The sequence below is a fragment of the Elephantulus edwardii genome, unplaced genomic scaffold (assembly GCF_000299155.1).
Source record: "Elephantulus edwardii isolate Elephantulus edwardi_28Jun2011 unplaced genomic scaffold, EleEdw1.0 scaffold00116, whole genome shotgun sequence".
Classification (NCBI taxonomy): domain Eukaryota; kingdom Metazoa; phylum Chordata; class Mammalia; order Macroscelidea; family Macroscelididae; genus Elephantulus; species Elephantulus edwardii.
The window spans coordinates 8,569,224-8,591,574 of record NW_006399866.1 but is presented as its reverse complement, the minus strand read 5'-3'; the positions used below and the strand labels follow the sequence as shown (position 1 = coordinate 8,591,574).

At 37.5% G+C, this 22,351-nt stretch overlaps 2 protein-coding genes across 4 annotated transcripts in view; both read right to left on the bottom strand.

Annotated features, from left to right (window-relative positions):
* The window catches only part of SCAI (suppressor of cancer cell invasion), a 196,171-nt gene extending 183,070 nt beyond the window's left edge, over positions 1–13,101 (bottom strand). The window contains exons 1-2 of the mRNA XM_006892570.1: positions 13,004–13,101; positions 12,247–12,291 (exon numbers count right to left, since the gene is read on the bottom strand). Of these exons, the coding sequence (XP_006892632.1) occupies positions 12,247–12,291; positions 13,004–13,056 (98 nt within the window). The 5' untranslated portion in view covers positions 13,057–13,101. The remainder of the gene's footprint in view (positions 1–12,246; positions 12,292–13,003) is intronic.
* A 2,900-nt stretch (positions 13,102–16,001) lies between these two features.
* The window catches only part of PPP6C (protein phosphatase 6, catalytic subunit), a 70,434-nt gene continuing 64,084 nt past the window's right edge, over positions 16,002–22,351 (bottom strand). For all 3 annotated transcript variants that reach the window (XM_006892566.1, XM_006892567.1, XM_006892565.1), the window contains 3 exons: positions 21,112–21,191; positions 20,507–20,716; positions 16,002–19,366 (listed from right to left, as the gene is read on the bottom strand). In XM_006892566.1, the coding sequence (XP_006892628.1) occupies positions 19,118–19,366; positions 20,507–20,716; positions 21,112–21,191 (539 nt within the window). In that variant the 3' untranslated portion in view covers positions 16,002–19,117. The remainder of the gene's footprint in view (positions 19,367–20,506; positions 20,717–21,111; positions 21,192–22,351) is intronic.

The following is a 22,351-nucleotide window of genomic DNA, read 5'->3' as shown; positions in this document are numbered from 1 at the left end:
GAGTGTCAGAGACAGTGCGACTGGCACAGGACAGAGCGGAGTTTAGGGCTGTTGTACATAGGGTCGCTATGAGTCGCAAGCAACTCGACGGCACATAACAACAACAACAGCAACAACATGAGTGGATAATTTTATTTAAAAAAGAAGACAAGACAAGCCAGTAACTTTTGGAGCACACTATGGACCCAACTTACATTGAAAACTGTTTAAAAAGGGGAAAAACATTTCCTTACTCTAGTTTTCAAGACTGTTTAGTCAAGTGGCTGAAGAAAAAAGGTAGACCAAGTCACTGGCTGCCCTGGAGTAAAGGGTATATAGAGGATGTAACCATAACGGAGTTGAAACACATGCTATTTTTGGAGCAACAGAAATATTTTGGCCAAAAAAAAGAAAATATTTTGTACCCTTATTACAGTAGTTATTTTACAAATCTGTAAGTGTGTTCAATTTCTTAGAATTATATACACAAAAAAGGTCAATTTTAACATATGTTAATTTAAAAAAATAAACTGAACCTCTTCTAAGGAAACATATCTTCACAAAAGTATTCCAGCTACTAATCAAAGAATGAGAGAATTAGAAATTATCATTAGTAACTCTTAATTACAAATCTTATATACTAATTACTACAGGATGTTAGCATAAAAAGGAAGTCTTAATGGAAGTACACAGCAATCCCAAAAATTATTATTTAAAAAAATAAACTCATCATAAAATTAATCTGAATCTCATTAAGTCTCTAAAAAGAGAACTATCTACAAATTTATGAAGACAGACACTCAGAGAAGAGAAAAATATTATGAAATTATACCATGAGGATGTTGTTGTTGTTGTTATGTGCCATCGAGTCGTTTCCAACTCATAGCGACCCTATGCACAACAGCTCTAAACCCTGCTCTATCCTGCGCCAACCGCACCGCCTCTGACACACCCATCCCGATTACCCCAGTCACCGAATCAATTCATCTCATAGAGGGTCTTCCCCTCCTGCGCTGTCCCTCCACCCTCCCAAGCATGATGTCCCTCTCCAAGGACCCGTCCCTCCTGGCAACATGTCCAAAGTATGTCAGACGAAGCCCCAGAATCCTTGCCTCCAAGGAGCAGCTTGGTTTAATCCTCTCCAAGATGGATCTGTTTGTTTTCCTGGCAGTCCAGGGTACATTCAGTACCCTTCTCCAGCACCACAGCTCAAAAGCATCCACTCTCCTTCTGTCCTCCCTAGTCATTGTCCAACTCTCTGATGCATAACAAGCGATTGCAAATACCATGACCTGTATCAGGCGCACCTTAGTCTCCAGAGAGACACTGTTGCTCCTGAGTACGTTTGAGAGGTCCCTAACGGCAGACTTTCCCATCGCGATACGCTTTTTGATTTCCTGACTGCTGGTACCAAGAGTGTTAACTGTGGAGCCGAGCAAAGTGAAGCTGTGAACACTCTCAATCTCTTCATCATCCATCCTGACGCTGCTAATTGGTCCAGTGGCGAGAATCTTTGTCTTCTTGACGTTGAGCCTTAGTCCATACTGAAGGCTGCAGTCCTTGACCCTTCGCAGCAAGTGCATGAGGTCCTCCTCAGTTTCAGCAAGCAAGGTTGTGTCATCTGCATAACGGAGATTGTTGATAGATCTTCCACCAATCCTGATGCCACAATTCTCCTCATAGAGCCCAGCCTCTCGGATAATCTGCTCTGCATACATGTTGAAAAGGTATGGAGACAGGATGCATGATAGAGTCTGCAAATTTAAACTCTGAAAATTTTCCTATGGTTACCAACTGGTAAAAAATGTCACTCTCGACTCATTGCCCTTGATTCAGAACTGACTCACTGCTGACCCACCAGCAGAATTTTTGGTGGCTATAAACTATAAAGTTCTCCTTGCCAGAAAGAGCATGCTGGTATGGGTGCGGGAATTGTGGCAAGTTTTTGGAGTTGACTGCTTTTCCGGACACGTGTCTGACGTGCAGGTTTGCTCTGTCCCCAGGAGCGAGGCAAGCCAGGCTGAGCCAGGGTTTGAGCCAGGCACAAACAACAACAACATAAACTACATGAGAGCAGAATGGTCATCCTGCTCTCACAGGGACAATGGTGGAGCTGAACCACCAAAGAGGCATCAACTTCGGGTTATCCCACTAGACTTCCCCCAGACTACAGCAGACTGTGCCACCAGAGTTCTCCCAGCCAAATGGTCAGTAATACAAAAGGGATTTGGGGGATACCCTGTTCTGTAAAAACTGTAATAATGATAACACAAGTGTCTGGATTTGTCAAAATTCACAAAACTGTAAAACTGTAGGTGATTTTTGCTATATATAAATTATACTTCACCTTCTTAAAATTTATTTTAATGAGTTTATAGAGAACTCAGATTTCCATTCATTCATTGTTGCACATTTTCCTCCCTGCCCACTCCTTCCCCCAGTTTACTTTTCTCTTTGAAAAGAAAAAAAAAATTCTTTCATTGTTATACAACCCTCCACCCCCAGTCCACTTTATTATACAGCTCTTATTCTGGACTCCTGTCATGCAAATAATACCTAATCATATATTGCTTTTAAACAGTTTTCTCCCTCATCTGTTCTAATGTAGCGTGTATTATTTATCCTCTCTTTTCTCAGTTTCGCCCCAACCCCAATTTCAGTTCTATTTTGTAACAGTAGCATTACGCAGTATTAGTCCTTTTGTGACTGAGATATTTCACTCAGCAATTAATAGTACATGGTTATAGTGGGATTTTTTTTAAGAGTTCTTATCTTTCAGCAGTTGATACTGAAATACAGATGAAGATTATGTTTGTAATATACATCAGGTGGAATAAAAGAGCTACAGATACAACAGGGATAAGTTGATAAGCTGGGAGCTAAGTAATTCAGGTTCAATTTAGTATTCTAAATTTGTATTTAAAAATCCACTTATTTTAAAACAAATGCAGAAGTAGAACCTTGGAAGCTAAACCCCTCTTCGTTACTACAGACATCTCACTCTCTAAGGAACCTGTGGGCTCTTTCTGGACACCTCTACAAATCACTGCTAGAGCTATTCTAGGCTTTACTCATGAATAAAATATTACTACCAAAATTATGAATACTTTGACCATGTTATCCTGGCCCCTTGCAAAATCTGCTTTCACAGAATTAAATTTGGCATCATGGCCTAGGTTTTTACTGACACACATTAAAAGAAACAGCTTTTACCAAAATCAATGCATTTTCTACAGAGATGTTGCTGAGGCAACAAAAGATACGCTGTAACTAGAGAATATTCCTGTGTTCCCCCTGCAACCCTTCCCCCAAGTTTCCACAAAATTGCCTCCAGAATCTCAGCTTCTCACCAGAGGACAGAGATCAAACTACTAGAGATAAGCACTACCTGTCTGCTGATCACCTGCAGAAACACTCTGCAGTGAATGATAATAGTGCAAACAAACAGATAACACTCAGCTAACAGAAGTTACAAACAGAATGGAGGAGGCTGTTTCCACACTGTTACTTTATCATTCTACAGTCCTCTATACATTTCATTCAAAATGCTCTTCCTCAGTTATTTGATCCGTTTTCTTTACTTCAATCACCAAGTGTTTACCGATAGCTTCTATACCTGTATTGCTAGCCCTCATCTTCCTTCTTGGCTCCAAAACACTATTATACACACAAAGAATCACAATGGTGATGTCTTCAAAGGTATGTCTAAGTGTCAAAACTCATCAAACTATAAGCTTTGGTTCATATTATTACATGTCAATTACACCTCAATAAAGCTGTTGGGGAGGGGGAAGAATGGCAATATTATTTAACTGAGATGAGGAAAAAACAGAATCCTAAAACACTGGTTGTGGGAATACAAAACGATAGATATTTTGGAAACTAGGTTGGTAATTTCCTAGAAAATTAAACATACACTTACCATAAAATAAAGCAAGTCCATTCCTTCAGCATTCACTCAAGAAAACTAAAAATACATGTCTACATAAAGACACGTAACTCATAGGCTAGCTAACACCAGCAGTATTAATAACAGCAAATACTGGAATCAGGACAAAAGTCCATCAATTTGTGAATGGATAAACCATAGCAAAAATCAAACAGAATGCTACTCAGCTGAAGAATGGAATTAACTGTACTTATATGCAGTAATATGAGGAAATGTCAAACCACTATGCTAAAGGTACAAAACTAGATACAAAAAGGCTAAATACCTTCATTCTATCTATGAAATTTTAAAGGATGAAAAACTAGTTATAGAAAAAAGATCAATGCACTGGGCCAAGAACTCAAGGAAATCGGACACTATCTGAAAGTGAACATAACTCAAAAACCCTCAAACTCTGCGACCGAGTTGGAATCAACTCACAATTGACCCTTCAGTGGGTTTTTGGAGGCTATGAACTGTATGGGAGAAGACTGTCCATATTTCTTCCTTGGAGGTGCTGGTGGATTTAAACCATCTGAAAGGTGCACCTTCAGGTTAATACTGCAGACTACACCACCAGAGCTCCCTAGTGAACACACAAGGGCAGTGTTCACTGTTTGGTGGGTGAATTATATCTCTATGTAACTGATTTTTTTCTTCAAAAACTGGAAAGGAAAAAAATTAGACTCATGATAGTCACAGCTGTCATTTATTGAGTCTTCACTGTATGCTAACTGTACCACCTATTGTATGTATATTATTTCACTGGATCCTACAAACAAAGCATGAATTGACTCATTTAACAGAGTTATGTATTATGTATTAAGAGTTAGGCACTGCCTTGGTGTTGGAAATAAAACAGTAGTGAACATGACAGACAAAAAATTTTGCATTCGAGGAGTTTATCGTCTAAAAGAGGGAAATACTAATACTGACTAGATGACGGCACAGGATCAGCAAGGTTTCTGTTGTACTCAGAGTCCCTATGAGTCAGAGCTCATAACAACTACAGGAGAAGGGAGACACTATCATTACTGCATTGTGCAGAAGAGCAACTACCTTCGGAATGAAATAGTTTTGTCCAGTAGCCACAACACCAGTATTTGTAAGAGCCAAGAAGCAGATTACAGTCCAAGATTTCTCAATCTCAGCACTGCTGGCTTTTGAGTTGATAGTTCCTTGTTGCAAGAGGTCATCCTATTCAGTGAAGGAAATCTACCATCATCCTGACCTCCAAATATATGTTCTTTCTTATCACAACAAAAAATGTTAGCATACATTGCAAAATGTCCCTTGGAAAGTAATGCTGGCCCCAGCTGAGACCTACTGCTTAGTTTGCTAAAGCTCTATAAAATATCTTTTTACACTTGTCAATACCTCGGTTCAGAGCCTGAAATCAGCTCATCAAATATAACTAGTCCACTTACATCCAAAGTCCATTATCTATGATTCCAACAGTCAAATCACTGTCAAAAAATAATCTTCAAAATATACACCACCCAAACGAAATGTCTTGGGAACCTCTCTAGCTATGTGCATAATTACTATGTATATATGTAATACATACTTATAAATGTACATATGTATATACTCTACAAATCTCTGTGATCTTTTGTTTGTTTCCCCCACTAATGAACCTTGAAAAGGACTTATCTTACACCCATCTATATCCTTAGTTCTCAGAATAAGAAAGCATTCAAATATTTCTTAAACAAATCACATACTATAATAAAAATGTCTGGAACCACTCATTATGGCATGGATCACAACACTAGGTTCCTAAGAGTGAGGGGGAAACATGGAAGAAATTCAAAGCCATAAAAAAACCCCTAGGCTTACTGGTCTAATAGAGACTAGAGGAACCCTCAAGGCTACAGACCTTAGCCATTCTCCACACAGGAAGTGAAATCACTCCCCTGGCTCACCTTTCAGTCAAAACAACAGGCAGGTCCACAGAGTTATCGGTAACACCAGGAAGGAAAGAACTCCTTAAAACATTCAATCCACTCCTTAAAAGACTCAAAAGGCTGCATTTACCCAGGGACCAAGCTCCGAAGACAAGAAAAGATAGGATCCCAGAGGTGTGCGGTTCAAATCCACCAGATGCTCTGCTGAAGAAGGAGGAACAATTGCCTCCTGTACCAGTCAGATCCGATTTGACGGTACACGCATAAAAAGAATGAATGAATGAATAAATAAAAAGATAGGAAAGACTGTGAACAAAAGCAAAAGGAGGATATTAAAAGAGTGCTGGGACCATGTTAAGATTGTAATCAATGTCACAAATGAAAATGGAAAAACAATTTGCTCTGTAAACTTTCACTTAAATCACAATAAAAAGTTAATAGTATTTTTTTTAAGGCCAGAAATCCTTTGCTTTAAACACCCTCTCTCTTGTTCTTTCTCCCTCTCCTCTTCACACACACACACACACACTCTCTCTCACACTCATTCTCTCTCTCTCTCTCTCTTAAATACTATAGTAAAAGCATTAATCAAATGCTTAGCAAATAGGTCTTATTATTCCTAGGATCTGAAAAGATTCTCTAACTCATAACTCAAGCAGTATTAACAGACATACTAAAGTCCTCAGAGCTTTCCAAAACCACAGATATCAAGTTTCCTAATCTTAAAATTCTTTTCAGCCTGGTACAGTTTATCAGCGGCAGTAAATAGTACTACATTATTTTAGCTCACTGAAGTCCCATCCCACACTAACTCCCTCTTGCCACCAATTCATTTATTAGTTAATTATAGCTTTCTTGTGCATCCTCTCAGTACTAGAATTAAAAAGAATGATTAAGAGACCTCACGGAAGTAAAAACACACAAAAAATATTAACAAAGATAAGGCAATTATCTCAATTGTCTTATAGTTTTCTCTGCACTAATTAGTAATGTTCTCAAAGAATACAGCCACTAACATCTATTAGGAAAAAAGTTACTTAAAATCAATAATCCTAAAATCAAAGCCATACTTTTGGCAATTATTTTCCAAAATGCAAGAAGATATACAGCAAAATGCAATAACTCTATACAGCAAGCCCCCTATCCGATATTAAGGCTAATATTCATCTTGAAAAGTTCATCTCAATGTCCTATCATTTAACCTAGTTGATAATGGATTTGTCTGGCCACAGTCTGAAGCTGGTAACAGTTACAAAAATGTCTAGCTACAACTCCATTACATTTGCCATGAGTTGAACTATAGGACACAATACATGTATGTAATTTACTCCATGTGGGAACCATGTACTGCTCATTCAAGATATGTTAAACCAAACAGGTGGAAAAGACAGAATACAACACCCCTTAATCCCATCACAAGCCTAAAATACAGAAAGTATCTCTTGAGAGTGGCCTGTCACACTTTTTCTTACTGGAAACTTAAGGGGAATAAAGCAAGCAGAGAGTAGGGATCTAAGTACCAACAATAAACAATCACTAGGAGCGGAGTGTGTCCTTTTGTACACAGGTGGCCTGACACCATGGATGATAAAATAAATGGAGATTTCCAAGGAACCCTGCCTACAGATGCTGAAGGAAACAAAGGCCTTGCTCCAGAACAAAGACAAGCGGTTGTCTACAGTTAGTACTTTGAATCTGGACTTCTCGCCTCATAAACTTTAAAGAATAAATTTCTCTTTATTAAAGCCATCCACATGTAGTATTTCTGTTCCATATTACACTATATAGCTATACTCTGTAGTATACATAGCTATCCTACATAGCTGCACTATATAATATACACTGTCATGTTATGTGCCGTCAAGTCGTTGATAATTAAAATCTGTTATATACTAGGTAACTAGATTCTACTATACAGTAGATAACTGAGATAACACCTTTCTCTAGAATCAGTTTTCAGAGTTTACTTGGCCAGAAATCCCAGAACTGTTTTCTGAGGAAAATCTTGGGCCTGTCCACAAAGTCCCTTTAGGGATGTACACTTAATTATCCATTCAGGTCAAGGTTCAGATTTACTTAGGATCTGACCCTATAAGATATGCTAATACATGCAGTCATAATTCTTGACAAGAAATACTAACTTAAAGTCACTGATGCCTGATGTTTATCAAAATTTAGTTTTAAGAAATAATATTCATGGAGAGATAGGACTTACTCTTTCAAAGAACAGTTTTCCAAGTGCCAAGTACCATTCTAGGGGCTGAGGACAAACACTGAACAGACTTCCTGTAGCTTCATTCCTCTTTGCCTCTCTATCAAGACAAATCATTACAGAGATAGATAGATATCTAACCCACAGGTGTGTGTACCTCAGCCTTTTGGAGAATTTTCACTGGCATTTATTCAAGTTGGATCAAGACACACTAGAAGAATTTTTTTTTTAAAAAACCCCACTTCATTGTTTTATTTATCATTGGGATTTTGTCCAAAGAAACCACAAGTGTCCCTAGTAAAAAGGACAAAAAATTCCCTCAGTTTAAAAAGTTGTTTCTTTGGGGGTAGGGTGGGTGGGAAGAAAAGTGTAACAATGAATGAATGGAAATCCAAAATCTCTGTAACTGTTCATTGAAATTAATAATAATAATAAAAAAAAGTTGTTTCTTCTAGCTCTGCTGGAGAAGGAGGGACAATCTCCTCCTATACCAGTCAGATCCAATTTGACAGTACATGCACAAAAAATAATTTTTTTTAAAAAAGTGTTTCTTCTGGCACAATGTTTACTTTTAAAGATGCCCATACTCTAATAATGTAGTATTCATTTCTTCTTTGTTTTGCTCTAACTGGTTGTTGTTGTTATGTGTCATCAAGTTGGAGCCAAATGGAGATGACCCTTCAGTGAGTTTTCAAAGACTGTAAACTGCAGGAGAGGAGAATGTGTCTCCTTTTCCCTTCAGAGCACCTGGTGGATTCAAACCACCTGCCTTTTGGTTTGCAGCCTAACTCCTTAACACTAGACCAACAGAGCTCCAGAAAACTCAAATACGAAACCCACCATTAGTAATGGTGTATTACTTCCTAGTCTATGTATTAACTTTGCCACTAGTTTAATTACATTATTTTCTCATTCTAATCTCTTGTGCTACATATATTTTTTTTTTAAGGTGAGAAATAAAAAGATACTTCATTGGTGCTTTTTTTACTGAGTACTTTCTATGTACCAGGCACTGTATTAAGAAGCACTTTACAATTAAATAAGTTTTGAATTATTTTCTTTCCATTATACAGATAAGGAACCAGCAGCTCTGAGAAGCTTATGAATTTGCAAATTCTCTCACAACTTGAGTTTGAAAATCTCGTATTCAAATTCAATCAAACCATTACACACATGTATGCACAAGCACAACCTATCACAGGGGCAAACAAGATAGAATACAGTAACAGGGAAAACAAAAGCCTAATTTAGTGCACATGAGGCAAATCTTAAAGTAGGGAGCTGTCAAAAAGCATGGAGACATTGGGGGGGGGGGAAAGAAGAACGAACTGGGGATGAAGGTGGAGGAAACAGTGCAACAATGAATGAATGAAAACCCAAAATCTCTGTAAATGTTCATTAAAACTAATAAAATTTAATAAAAAAAAAAAAAAGCATGGAGAAAGTGTTCCAGACAGAAGTAGAAATCATGTGCAAAACCCCAAAGGAATACTGTAACAAGATGTGGGAATACAAGTGGAATAGAATATAGAGTTACATTCAACAATTAATTCTTCTTGAAGGATTCACCAGAAGTTTTATCATTTAAAATTAGCTAATAGATCATTTCTTGATAACTACTATGACCATGGGAGTTGGCTAGAAAGACAGGTCAGAGTAAATAATAATAGTAATTTATGATTAGGCTAAGAAATCTAAATTATATTCATGAAACAATGGAGAAACACTGAAGGACTTTAAGAAGGAGAATTACACCAGTGAAATCTTTACATACATCAGATATTAAGCAGCAAAACTAGTCAAAAGGTAATTGCAAGGGTCTGGCAATGGGACAAGAGCTAAAAAAACCCAGTGATATCCAATAAGACATAATACAAATCACATAAATAATCCTACATTTTCTAGCAGTCACATTTATAAAAATTGAAAAGAAATGAAATTAATTACATTTTTAATTAAATTGAGAAACCAGGGTGATTTGGTTTCAGTTTTCACACAATGACTAAGAGCCATATTCGCAGGATGTAATAGGGTTTTCACAGGCTGAAATTTTTATGGGAGCTGATTGTCCATTTTTTTTCCCCACAGAACTAGTGGGTTCAAACAGCCAACCTTTCAGTTTCCAGCACAGCACTCTGCCATTCAATAGTCTAAAATATTAATTCACTACGCAATCAATAGAAAAATTAATAAAGAGACATCTTACATTCATTTCTTTGTAATAACTTGGAACCTAGTTTTTACACTTAAAATACATTAAATTTGTATTTAAGCTTTCACAAAATTTACAAATGAAAAAGTAAACCCCATACTTAAGTTGTATTCAACATGCTTTAATGCTTTCCAATAACAAATACATTTAAGAGTCTTCTCTTAAATTTAAATCCATTTTAAATTAAATAAAATTGAGATTTCAGTTCCTGGTCATGACAGCAGCATGTGCAATGGCCACATGGGGCTCCCGCAGGACTAATGTTTGACAAAGAAATATTATCTGTTGGCATTTTTACCTTCAGCATTCGTCTCTACCTTCCACCAACATCTCCTGTAAACGTGTGTACTAACAGCAATAATGCACCATGTACAACATGACAAAAGTCCTACTGGTCATGTCCTTACTACTGTAATTTACTCTCTCTGGCCAGTGCCTGCCTACATCTGTGAAAAGGAATTATTACACAGAATTGTAATGGACACAGGGAATGTACCAAAAATGTCTATGGTATGAAAATATGCTGGCCTTCATTAGTTAAAAGAATTCACTAGTTTGTGAACTAAAGTTGTTTGTTCTACACTCCTACGATCCTGTTATTTCATTATGTCTTAAGCTCTCTGGTGGCCTGTCCATAAGGAGTTGCTCTACTAATTCAAAGGGCCTTTTGGCAGTTCAAATCCACCAGCAGCTCTGCTGTTTGAACTCACCAGTTGTTCTGTGGGGGGAAAACCAGGCAATTTGCTCCCATATAAATTTCAACCTATAAAACCCCTATGTGCGCTATGGGTTTTAGTAACCATTCAAAAACTGAAACAGAATCACCCTGGTTTCTCAATTTTCAGCCAAAAAATAAACAGGCTTCTAAAGGAAACAGTATCACCATGAAGGCATTCACTCCTTAGAATAACCAATCATCAAAGTACAGAATCTATCCAATGATAAAAGTCAGAAGACAGGAAGAAGGAAAACAGAAAAGATTCATGGAAATTAAAATCATAGGGAGAAAATACAAAGAGTGTAATTACATTGTGGGTATTACAATTTTTTTTCTTTCACTATGGATATCATAGTTAGCATTAGAAAACAAAGTGATTATGAATGGTGGAATGGAAACCCAATTTGCTTTGTAAACGTTCACTCAAATCACTCACACACAAAAGGTGTTAATAAAAAAAATCCCAAACACCCCCTAAGTCAATTCTACTTTGTCATACGTTGTTGTTTTTATGTGCCATAATGTTAGAACTGACTCACTGTTGACCTCCAGCGGGTTTTCGGCATTGGAGAAGGTCACCCATCTTTCTTTCTGATGGATTCAATCCACTTGTTTTTGATAGGAAATGCAATTCTTTATCATTAGGCCACCAGACATGGGTCATCATGATATGGAACCAGGTTAAAAATGTCAGAACAAATACACCACGAAGAAATAAAAAGCCTTCAGCAAATCTATTTGCAATATTACATTATTAAAGACAATATAGCACAAGGCTTACAAATTTAGCTTTGGAGTCAAACTGTTCGCTTGGATTAAAAGCCTGGTTCTACTATTTCCTAGATATGTGATCCTGAGCTATTATTACCTGGCCTCTCTACCTCAGTTCCTTCTTTTTGCAAAACAGTAATGATGATACATAACTCCTTAAGATACTTTGAGTATTACAAGTGAAAATTCATATAAATCAACCAGCACCTGATACCGAGCAAATGGTCAACATATATTTGGTTTTTAAACAGAGCTATTGGATAAAAAAACTAAACTAGAAGTTTTCAATAATCTCTCCTGTGTCCTTCCAACGGTGGATTAGATTTTATAAAAAGGAGGAAAAGATAAACAGGTACAACTTTCGAGTCCTCAAAAGAATGGTCTTGCATATGATTATACTAATTTATGAAGGAGCCAAATAAAACTTCATCGACTGACGAGAATGTATGATTATGCAGTATAGCTCAGGTGCAGCCAAACAAACAGAAAAACATGAAGCAAACTAGGAAGCCAACTTACCTGCTTTTCCGTTTTCGAGGTGGTTTATCCACTGTGCCACTCAGTCTATAAAACAAACAAGACAGTAACTAAAAGTAACATACATGCACATATGTGCGGCACCTACTGTGCCTATGAAGAAAGAAATGTGCTATCATCTCTGACTATAACCTGGCTAAACCCATACCTTACCTTAAAAATGTCTTCTGTTCTACTTCCCTTATTTGCAAGCCTAAGAAAGCAATTTAGGGGTATCCCTAATACCCCTGTTAGCCCCAAACCTGCTCTGCCTCCTTCCGGTCTCCCACCCTATTCTCAGACCCTACACAGCTCCCCAAAACCACCCACCTCCACCTATTCATTGTCTGCCCTATCACTCCTGCAAGCCCCTCCGACTACCTTCTCCTCAAATCCATCCCCTCCCACACATGAACTGCACCCCCCGAGCCCCGCCCCTCCAGACCCCGCGCTCCCCGCATTCCACCGCCCCTCCGCAGGGCGCCCGCGCCCTGCCCCTCCCGGCCCAGTGCTCCCAGCTTCACCCCTTGGAGCCCCTCGATCGCCTCATGCACCCCTCTGGTGTGGTCTCGAAAATGCGATCGCTGCCCAGCCCGCGCCCCAGACCCTCGGCGCCTTCTAGACTCTGCACAGCCTGCAATCCCCCGCCCCTTTAGCCTCAGCACCCCGAAAGCTTCACGGCCCCAAGCCACTGCCCCGGGCCCACTCTCCCCCCACAGCCCCATCCCCATCCTTGACCTCCACATAGCCCCCGCCCCACCTGGGGACTAGGCGACTCCGCGGCTGCTGATGCTGTCGGGCTCCTCTGACCATCCGGCTCCGGCTCCGCCGCGGGAGCTGCTCCGGGCGGCCGCAGGGCTCGCTCGGGAAGCTGAGGCGGCGGAGGCTGGAGTAGGCGGAGGGGCGGGAGAAGGGCCTCGCGCCTCTGCCAGGCTTGCCACGGTCCCGCCTCCTTCGCGCCTCTCTTCTTCTCCTATTGGCTAGAATCACTGTGTGGACAAAAGCCTGGGAGTCGGTTGGACACTCATGCTGTCATACTCTGGGCTGCCCACCCACAGGTTTGGTTGAGACTGCAGGTGGCGGCGGAGGTGGTTTAGGAGACTGGTAACAGGACCCAGGGAAACCTAAGCGCCACCGTGCGCTCGAAAGTGAGAACTGCAACTTGGCGTCAGACACCTGCCCGCAGGTCTTCCAGGCTGTGTCCTTCATCCCACACACCTGCTGGCACCATCGCTGCCACCACCACTGCACCACGCCACTAGAATAAAAACCCCAAGCACTGTAATTTCCCAGACGCCTTTGGCAGATAAGGAAAGCAACACTTCCCCATAGACAGCTGCTTTGTGAACCACCTCGAAATGTGGTATCATGAAACCACCACACAGCTTTCAACTACCCTCCGTAGAAAGGCAGAAATCTAAAAATTCATAAAAAATCAGGCCTGATTTAGATTCCCATCTCTCTACAGAAAATATCACAGCTTGAATGCAGGCTTCCAAGGAAGCTGACTTAAAAATTTTACCAGGAATGAAAAATCAACTCTGAAAACAGAACTGATGTCCTAACTAAAAGCAAGTGTTTCATTTAAAGATCTAGACAGAACTGATTCCTGGGTGTGTGCTAACAGTCCTTCATACTGCATACAATCATCGTACCAGTGCCAGTCAATTATAAATTTTACTGCATTTCCTGTTTATAAGGCTTGCAAAACTTAGATAAGCATACAAAGTACAGTAAATAGTAGTCAACTTTTCTCAAGACTTCTAACAAGACCATTCTTGAAACAAGGCACAACTTATTAATATCCTAAAAAATCTTCCTGCAAGGTTTATCATTTCAACCTCTCTACATTTCTACTTTTCCAGTACTTGTTTGGGAGATCCTTAACATTTTTGGATCTCGAAGACATAATATATTCTCTGAAGCATTTGCATTGACATCCATGAGAGCCTAGCGCTCTCAAAAGAGACACAAGAGGTCAAGGACAAATCTCACAAGTAGCCAATATAAGGACACTTTGATTATGGTTTATAAATAAGTCAAATTTGTGTGTTGTAAAGGACTAAGCTTTATTTTTTAGACAGTCTTTTATACATCTTTTGATGTTAAAACTTTCTTATAAAATATTAACCCAGTCAAACTGAGAGTCGTCAATTCCAACTCATAGTAGCCCTATAAAACAGAGTAGAACTGTCCCATACGTGTCCAAGGCTTTACGGAAGCAGTATCTTTCTCTGTAGGTAGGTCTGAACTGTCCACCTGTTGTTAGCAGCTCAGTGCCTTAACCACTGTGCCACCTTTATGAAAAAAAAGTTTAAAACCCTCTGCTGTCAAATTGTAACTCAGTGTGACCCTCTATTGGACCATAAACATTCATGGGAGGAGACTGCCTCTTCTTTCTTCTTCTGAGCACCTTGTGGGTTTGAATTGTGCTTTTCCTCTGTAGGATGTGGATAGTGCATCAGTTCAATCTAAACTCACACCTTCTCTTTAAGATACTCTATTTACTCCATCCTACAGAAAACATGTCCTTCTCCGAATTTGTTGATAGTAGCTACAAGCAGGTCTGGTGGCATAATGCATAACTTGTCAGGCTGCTGAAGTCAGCAGTTCAAATACATCAGGTGCTCCATGGAGAAAAATATGCAGTCTCCTCCTCCTGTAAAGATTTACAGCCTCAGAAATCTGAAGGGTACTTGAGTCAGAATCAGCTCAACAGACACAAAAAGATACGACAGACACAAAAGCTACACCATGTCAGCAATAACCTATTAGTTTTATTACTTCCCCAACTACAATAAATTTGGAAAATGCTAAGTGTTAAGTCCTCTATAAGTAGTAACTGAGTGCTTTATGTTATTTTCAATCCTGAGATTAATCTTACATACAGTGTTAGCTCTTACTTGATATATAAAATTAATATAAAAAAGTAACAGAAAATTTCATTTGCTCAGGGTCATACAGCTAGAATAACCAATTTACTTAAGTTGAAAGTACTTTCAACTTAATTTTCAGCTGTTCTGTGCTACCTTGGGCAAGTTAACACTTATCCTCTCTAAGCCTGTTTCCTTATCCAAAGAAAAAAGATATTACAGAGTCACAGTTAATGTTCAGCAAAATAGGGAAAGAACAGCATAGCTAAGTATGCTCAACACACATTAGCCACTATTGCTTGGTAAGAGTCCAAAGCCTGTGTTCTTTCCACACTATCACAATGTCTCCAGTCTTTTCTACATCATCCTTTGAGTAGAAACTCAAAAGAAAAATACTGAGAACAGTGGTTGCCCAGGGATGAACTGAAATATATTTATAATAAATTCTGTTGATACAAAAACAATCTTCTGTATAAGTTTCATGCATTTTTGTATTAAGAAAATATTTAAATTATCCAAGCCAGGATAAGCTTACCCTCCAGAGGGCAAGAAAAGCACATATTCACTGATTTATAAGTAAATAAAAAATGAGGAGGAGGGGACTAAGCAATCAGTCTTCTTGGAGATTGGAAACATGGCAGGAAGTTTTCTAATATGTGTGTGCATGTTGTTTATATACTATTTTGTATATCTTTTCAGTACTATTAAAAATTGTAAAGATACAACTAAAAGATGTTTTTTATCTTGTGATGCATGGTTCAGACTGGATCCAAGATGTAACAGTGAATACTGAACTTTACAGAACTGCAATAGTCAATGCAGAGTCAACTTCACAACTACAAAAAAATTAAACTTTTTGTTTACCAAAGTCAAGCAACCAAGTGAAGGAATATGCATTTTTTAATTTAAATTGTGTTATATAAAACACTAACTTCTTTTCAAGACATACTACAGACTATGCATTAGATAAAATTATTTTTTCCACAAACTTCCTATATCTTTTTTATTCATTTACACTGAAGGTATATAGTAGCACCTATCGCTCAAAGATCTGAAGGTGCTTTACAAACATTAACATTTAAAAATCAATTACATGAAAAAAATCTGTATTCTTGCCGTTAAATCTCTTCGACTCCAGATACACATTTTCTGGAAGCTGATGGAAAGTGATTCTCTTCCTGGCAATGAAGAGGCTCAGTGAGTCCCATCTTGTTTTCACAATATAAGTATTTTCAAAACCTGGTTCAGGGCTTACAAAACAAACATACACACATCTCCTAATGCAATTAACAATATTCCAAACCTTATTTCAAAAGCAAAGCCCAGAGTTTAAGACATCAAAATCTTTCAACAGTTCTAGACATCCAGGCGGAGCAGGAGCTGATGCAGGTTGCATATTAGATATACTCTTGATCCAGGCTTTTTAAGATCACACTCAGATGAACACATTTAAAGTACTGAAGATTTTGAGGGAAAAGAAACAAGCTATAAAAAGCTAACCAAGAACATACCAGGCAAATGAAAAAAGTAAGTAAATGGCAATTGAAAGTAGACAGTTCTCACTAGAGCCTAGGACACTTTATTAGAAACCAAGTATATCATAGGCAAATAAAAATAGTTATTGGCCTCCTTCCCTCCCCAAATTAATACAACATAAAGGATATTACATTCAGCCTAGGTACAGGGAGTGACACATCCTCCTACCTACAAATCTATGACTTCCAGGTATCTTCCACACCATTATGCTACATATGACACAGCCCTTATTTATTGGAGGGATCCAAATATTCCTCTTAGGCTTACAAAGTCCAATACATTCACTCTCTCCTCCCTTTACACATCTAATAGTATAAACGTTTTTTTTTCCCCATGCAAAAGCCATTATTCAGTTGAAATCAGGCAAAAGAGATGGCAGTTAAGGAATGGACAGAATATATTATTGGCATGTGCCCAACTAGTGAGAAACAAATGCAGTACACTATGACTTAAAAGTCACATTACAGGGATAACAAAAACAATTACATTAGTCTGAATTAAAGAGTGTCAAATGGAAAGGGTAAACTGAAGGTTACGAATTTTATCAATACAATGAAAAAAAGCAATGACGAGCAAGCAATTAAATACAAATTACGGTAACAGAAAAAATACTGCAGAAAGCTGTTCAAAGACCACATCAAGTTGTCTGCATCATTAATTTCCAGTGTTTCACAATTAGTAAAATATACAGCTACATATCCCTGTAAAACAAAAAATACCATTCCCCCTGAATAACACTGGGGTCAGGGCAGTAACATTAAGATACTGACCCAACATTAGTTCAAGTGTATGCAGCAGAGTCTTAGCCACTTCTTTCACATAGTTATAAAATTAAAAACTATACAAGGAGCTGGCTGGTAAGGAAAATAATCAAATCAAAACAGTATTGTGCTCATGTAATTAAAGAAAACCCTGATGAAAAATTATGTGCCAAGAAGCTTAGATTATAAGAATTTTATTGCATTTTTTCAGATAACCTGGAAGTTCTTATCCTGAAGATGAAAAGTTGGTTTTCAAAACTACCTGAACAGATGCTAAAGTGCTTTGTTAATCGGCTGGCTTCACAAGGATTTCCCGGAATGATTAAAATCATAGTAAAGGGTTTCCAACTACTTAAAAAAATGATAAATTCCAACACCATTTATGACAAAAGTCATAAGAGATTCTGGAAAACTTGTCCTTATTAAGTGGACAGTTGCATATCAAGAACTGATTCATCATAACCCTTTGGATATTCCAATTACTTACACAAAGCCGAAACATGGTATCACAGACCTTTACAACAAGGACAATTTGTTTCTTTCTACACTTTAAAAAAATCTGCTTCAGAATACAGTTCACAAATACAGGAGGCCTGATTTTTCAACCTTTCCAGTTCCATTAAAAAATGAGTATTTTCTAAAAGTTAAGGTCAAGTGTAACAATAAGAAGTAATGACTCCTATTGAAAAGTACATAGATTTTTAGTTCATGGTATTCATGATATATTGTAAATTGGATTGATCACATTCTACTCAATTGGTATCAAATGAATACATCAGCATTATAAGTATTAAATATTTTTTCTATTACTATAGAGAGGATATAAACCAACAGTAATATGGCAGTTATGTTCTTTAGGCACAGTTTAGTGATTTTTTTTTAAAACAAATACTATTGAATTTCAACTGAAGTTTTTAAACTCAATAATCAAAGGGTCAAGAACTCTGATTAAAAAAGAAAAAATAAAAGAGAGAATAATTTTAAACTAACAACGTAAGCTTTTTAAAATTTGTATTACTTAACCTATCTGGGTTAAATTTAAGGTTACTTTATTAAAAAATACAAGGAATCTGAAAAAAGATCAGTACAATTATCTTAATGTACAAAGTCATAAGCTGTAGCAGTTTTAACTAAAATTTAAAAACACAACAAGAAGGGCAGCCCTTTAGACCAATTTATTTTATATCCATTTAAAATATCATCCAACAAAGGACAATGATGTTTACAGCTGGGACAGGAATACATAACTTGAGGCATTTGCAGTCCATCGTGCCTACTGAATAACAACTTTGCTGCTGAAATTTATTAAAACTTACCAAACTAAAATAAAAGGCTGAATGATACAAAAGGAGGACTATTTCGATGGAGTCTGTCTGTCAATTGGCTTTTAAAACAAAGGAATTACTTCCTGTTTCCCCCAGACTAGTAAATAAGCAAGAGCTACATGCAGCAGTGTATTAAGACATTTCAAAAGTCTTCTCAAGTGAGTCCTGGTGAGGATGGGATGGGGGAGAATAGTGATAGAAAAACATTGCTATAGACACCATAACAAACAATAAATTTAGATAATTTAAAATAAAAAAAGGCAAGAGGCAGCATTTCAGCAGCAAAGTGCTCAATAAAAAGTATATTGTAGAGGGTAATACACGAAAAGTTGGGATCAAAAGAGGGCAGAAAAATGGGTCAGCAGGATGGGCGAAGGCCTCAAAGAAAATACGGTGTCGTTGTTCTGGGTGGAATAACACGCTCTGAATCTGGAACTGCCCGGAATAACTTTGGTTCTCTTGTATTTACATCTTTGAAGACCATGATCGAGGCAATATTTCCGCAACGATAGCAGTAATTAGGAGCAGACCATACTGTTACCAGCTTTTCATCAAACATAAATTTATAGCCTTCGTGCACTAGTTGGTGTGCTCTGCAGATGAGTTTTAAGTTGTTGATATGAACAAACTGTAATTCAGAAAGGCTTTGTAAGTAAGTAGTACATTTAATAAATAAATCTGCCTACAAAAGTGTAAGCATTTAAACAAAAATGTCACATTCTGTTGACTATTAAAGTTCTATGATTATAGAACAGTTAACCTCAGTAAGTTCCATATCATTTAATAATAAATACTATTAATATCTACAATTTAAACCAGTGTTGTCAAGTAGATTCTAACTCCTAGTGAACCCTACAATTTTCAGTGTATAACTGTACCCCTGGTGACCCCATACTCTATCAGAGTAGACCTGTTCCTCTAGTGATCCCACACTGTATCAGAGTAGAACTGTACCCCTGAAAAGCCCACACTGTGTCAGAGTAGAACTGTACCCCTGGTAAGCCCACTTTATCCGAGAACTGTATACCCTAAAGAGTTTTGAATGGCTGCTCTTTTTGAAGTCAAGTATCAGGTCTTTCTCTGAGAAGCCTGAATGTATTCAAATCTCCAACCTTCTGGTAAGTAGTCAAGTACATGAACAGTCTGCAATCTAGGAACCAGCATTTAGTGAAGATTTATTCAGTACATGCAGTTTTTAATTGAGAGATTTATTTTCTTTCTTTCACAACTTAAGGAAACAAAGACTGAGAATAAATAATTTACCCAAATTATAACAGTGGAATTAGAACCAAGTTCTGACTCAGTCATACTGAGCTATTTCTAAATATAAACTCACCTAAATTTATATATATGCATATATGTGTGTATTTTTATTTTCTGTTATTAAACAATAGTATTCAGTGAAAAAAACATTTTTGTTTATATTCTCAAGTAGAACCAGGAATAGATACTTGTTGTTCTCTACATTCACATTAAGCATTAAGATATATTTACGTAAATCAAAATCTAAACCTACTGCTGTCAAGTTGATTCTACATTTTTCTCCCATAGTAAAGATGGTGGGTTTGACCTAATTGACTTTCTTGGGTTAGCAGCTCAGCTTTTTAACCATTGTGCCACTGCCACTCCTTTAAGTAAACTAGACTCAAAATTTCATATGCATGACCAAGATAGTCTGGATAAAATAGATTAAAAAATGTTACCGAACCCATGGCTTTAATGCAATTCATTAGTAACTAACAAAACTCTTTAAAAACGGTGAATTTACCTCATTTGTGACCTTTGCTCCAAAAAGCCAGCCTGCTCCTCGGGGACTAATTGCCCAAGTATCCACATCTTCAGGATCTGACCAAACCAGGTCACAGAAAGCTCCTTTATGAGGAATTTCTTGATTCCGTTCAATTGTTCTAATTTGATCCAGTGTTTTGATATCAGGAGATAAACCACCATGAACACACAAAATCTGTTCATCTATTAACTGGGGAAAAAAAAGATAACAAAGTTGAACATCATAAACTCATTATTGTTAAGTTAGAATCGACTCATAGAGGATTCTCCAATGGATTTTTGTTATTGTTATTGTGTGCCACTGAATCAGAACCAATTCACTGGTAACCCTCTAGCAGTTTTCAGAAGGAGACTGTTCATCTTTCTCCTGCAGAGTAGCTAGCAGACTCAAACTGCCTGCCTTTGGGTCGGCAGCACAACTCCTTACCCATTAGGCAACCAGAGCTCCCTAAGTTGAACATGGAATTATATATCCAAATCCATTACTGAATGTTAAATATATCAATGTAACCAAGACAGGCATTAAATAAAAATTCATTATTTACAGGAAATATTTGAAGTTCTTAAAGAGTCATATAAACTTACAGCTGCTACTGTTAGCATGTCAAAAACTTTGGTACAGTATCTCCATGCATTAGCATTTCCATATTTGGTTTGGCACTCATCTGTAAAACAAACAGAGTTCTCATTAATGAAGTTTTGAATCTACAGATAAAAAAAAAGGAATATACCTAATACTAGAGCAACCTTCACAACAACAAAGACTCAGTTCCAATTAGGATTGCAAGTAATGATGTTTATTTAGGCCCAACTAAATACAAAAGGAAACTAATGTATACTCTATACATCCATGCTGAAACAGGTCAATTCTGATTTTATATAGTGTGTGTGTACACACACACACGTACCCAAATACATATCTCTGAATTAAAAATAAACAGGGAGAGAGGATATAGGTCTCTGTTTCATTTAAGAATAGTCTAAACATAGTACAAAGCTGAAATTATAGGACAAAATGTTATCATCATACACAGGAATTTGACACAATTCAACACAAACGTTTTTAGCCACAATGATGTTGTTAGCTCCCAATGAGTCAATTCTGACTCATGGTTACCCCATATGTTACAGAGAAGAATTGTTCCATAGTATTTTCTTGGCTATAATTTTCATGGAAGCATTAACAGTCAAACACCATTTATTTGTACCACGTAGGAACTTTACTAATACTAGACAGTTCTTCAAGCTATGTATCTATCTTAACCTAGCACTCCTGGTGGTACAAAGTTTAAGTCTTCAATTGCTAACCAAAAGGTCTGTTGTTTGAGTCCACCAATGGTTCTGCAAGAGAAAAAATTGTGGCAGTTGATTTCTGGAAGTGTTAAGCTTAGAAAACCCAATGGAGCAATTCTGTTTTATCTGATAGGGTCATTGTAATTACCACCACCACTTTATACTAGAAGGATAATCAAATCAAACAAATTAGAAGAGCCTTAATTATAGGAGTGTGGTAATTCCTATCTCAAGATTTCTCAGATCGAAGTTGCTTCGTTTTTATTTTCTGTGAACTGTACAACTAAATATTTAAACTCTAATAGCTTATGCTTACAGTCACCCTTCCTGTTCTTCACACAATTAACTGCGTATGTATCTCTTCCTTCCATGACCACCATGAGAATTCTGTTCTTTGGCTCTTTTCCACTTTTAAAAAACAGCAACAAAAAAAACCCAAAAAACCCCAAAACCTGACATCTCACTGTTGTCCAAAATACAGCTGAAACTGATAGGAAATAAGAAAATGGGGCATAGTCAATCTTTATGATGT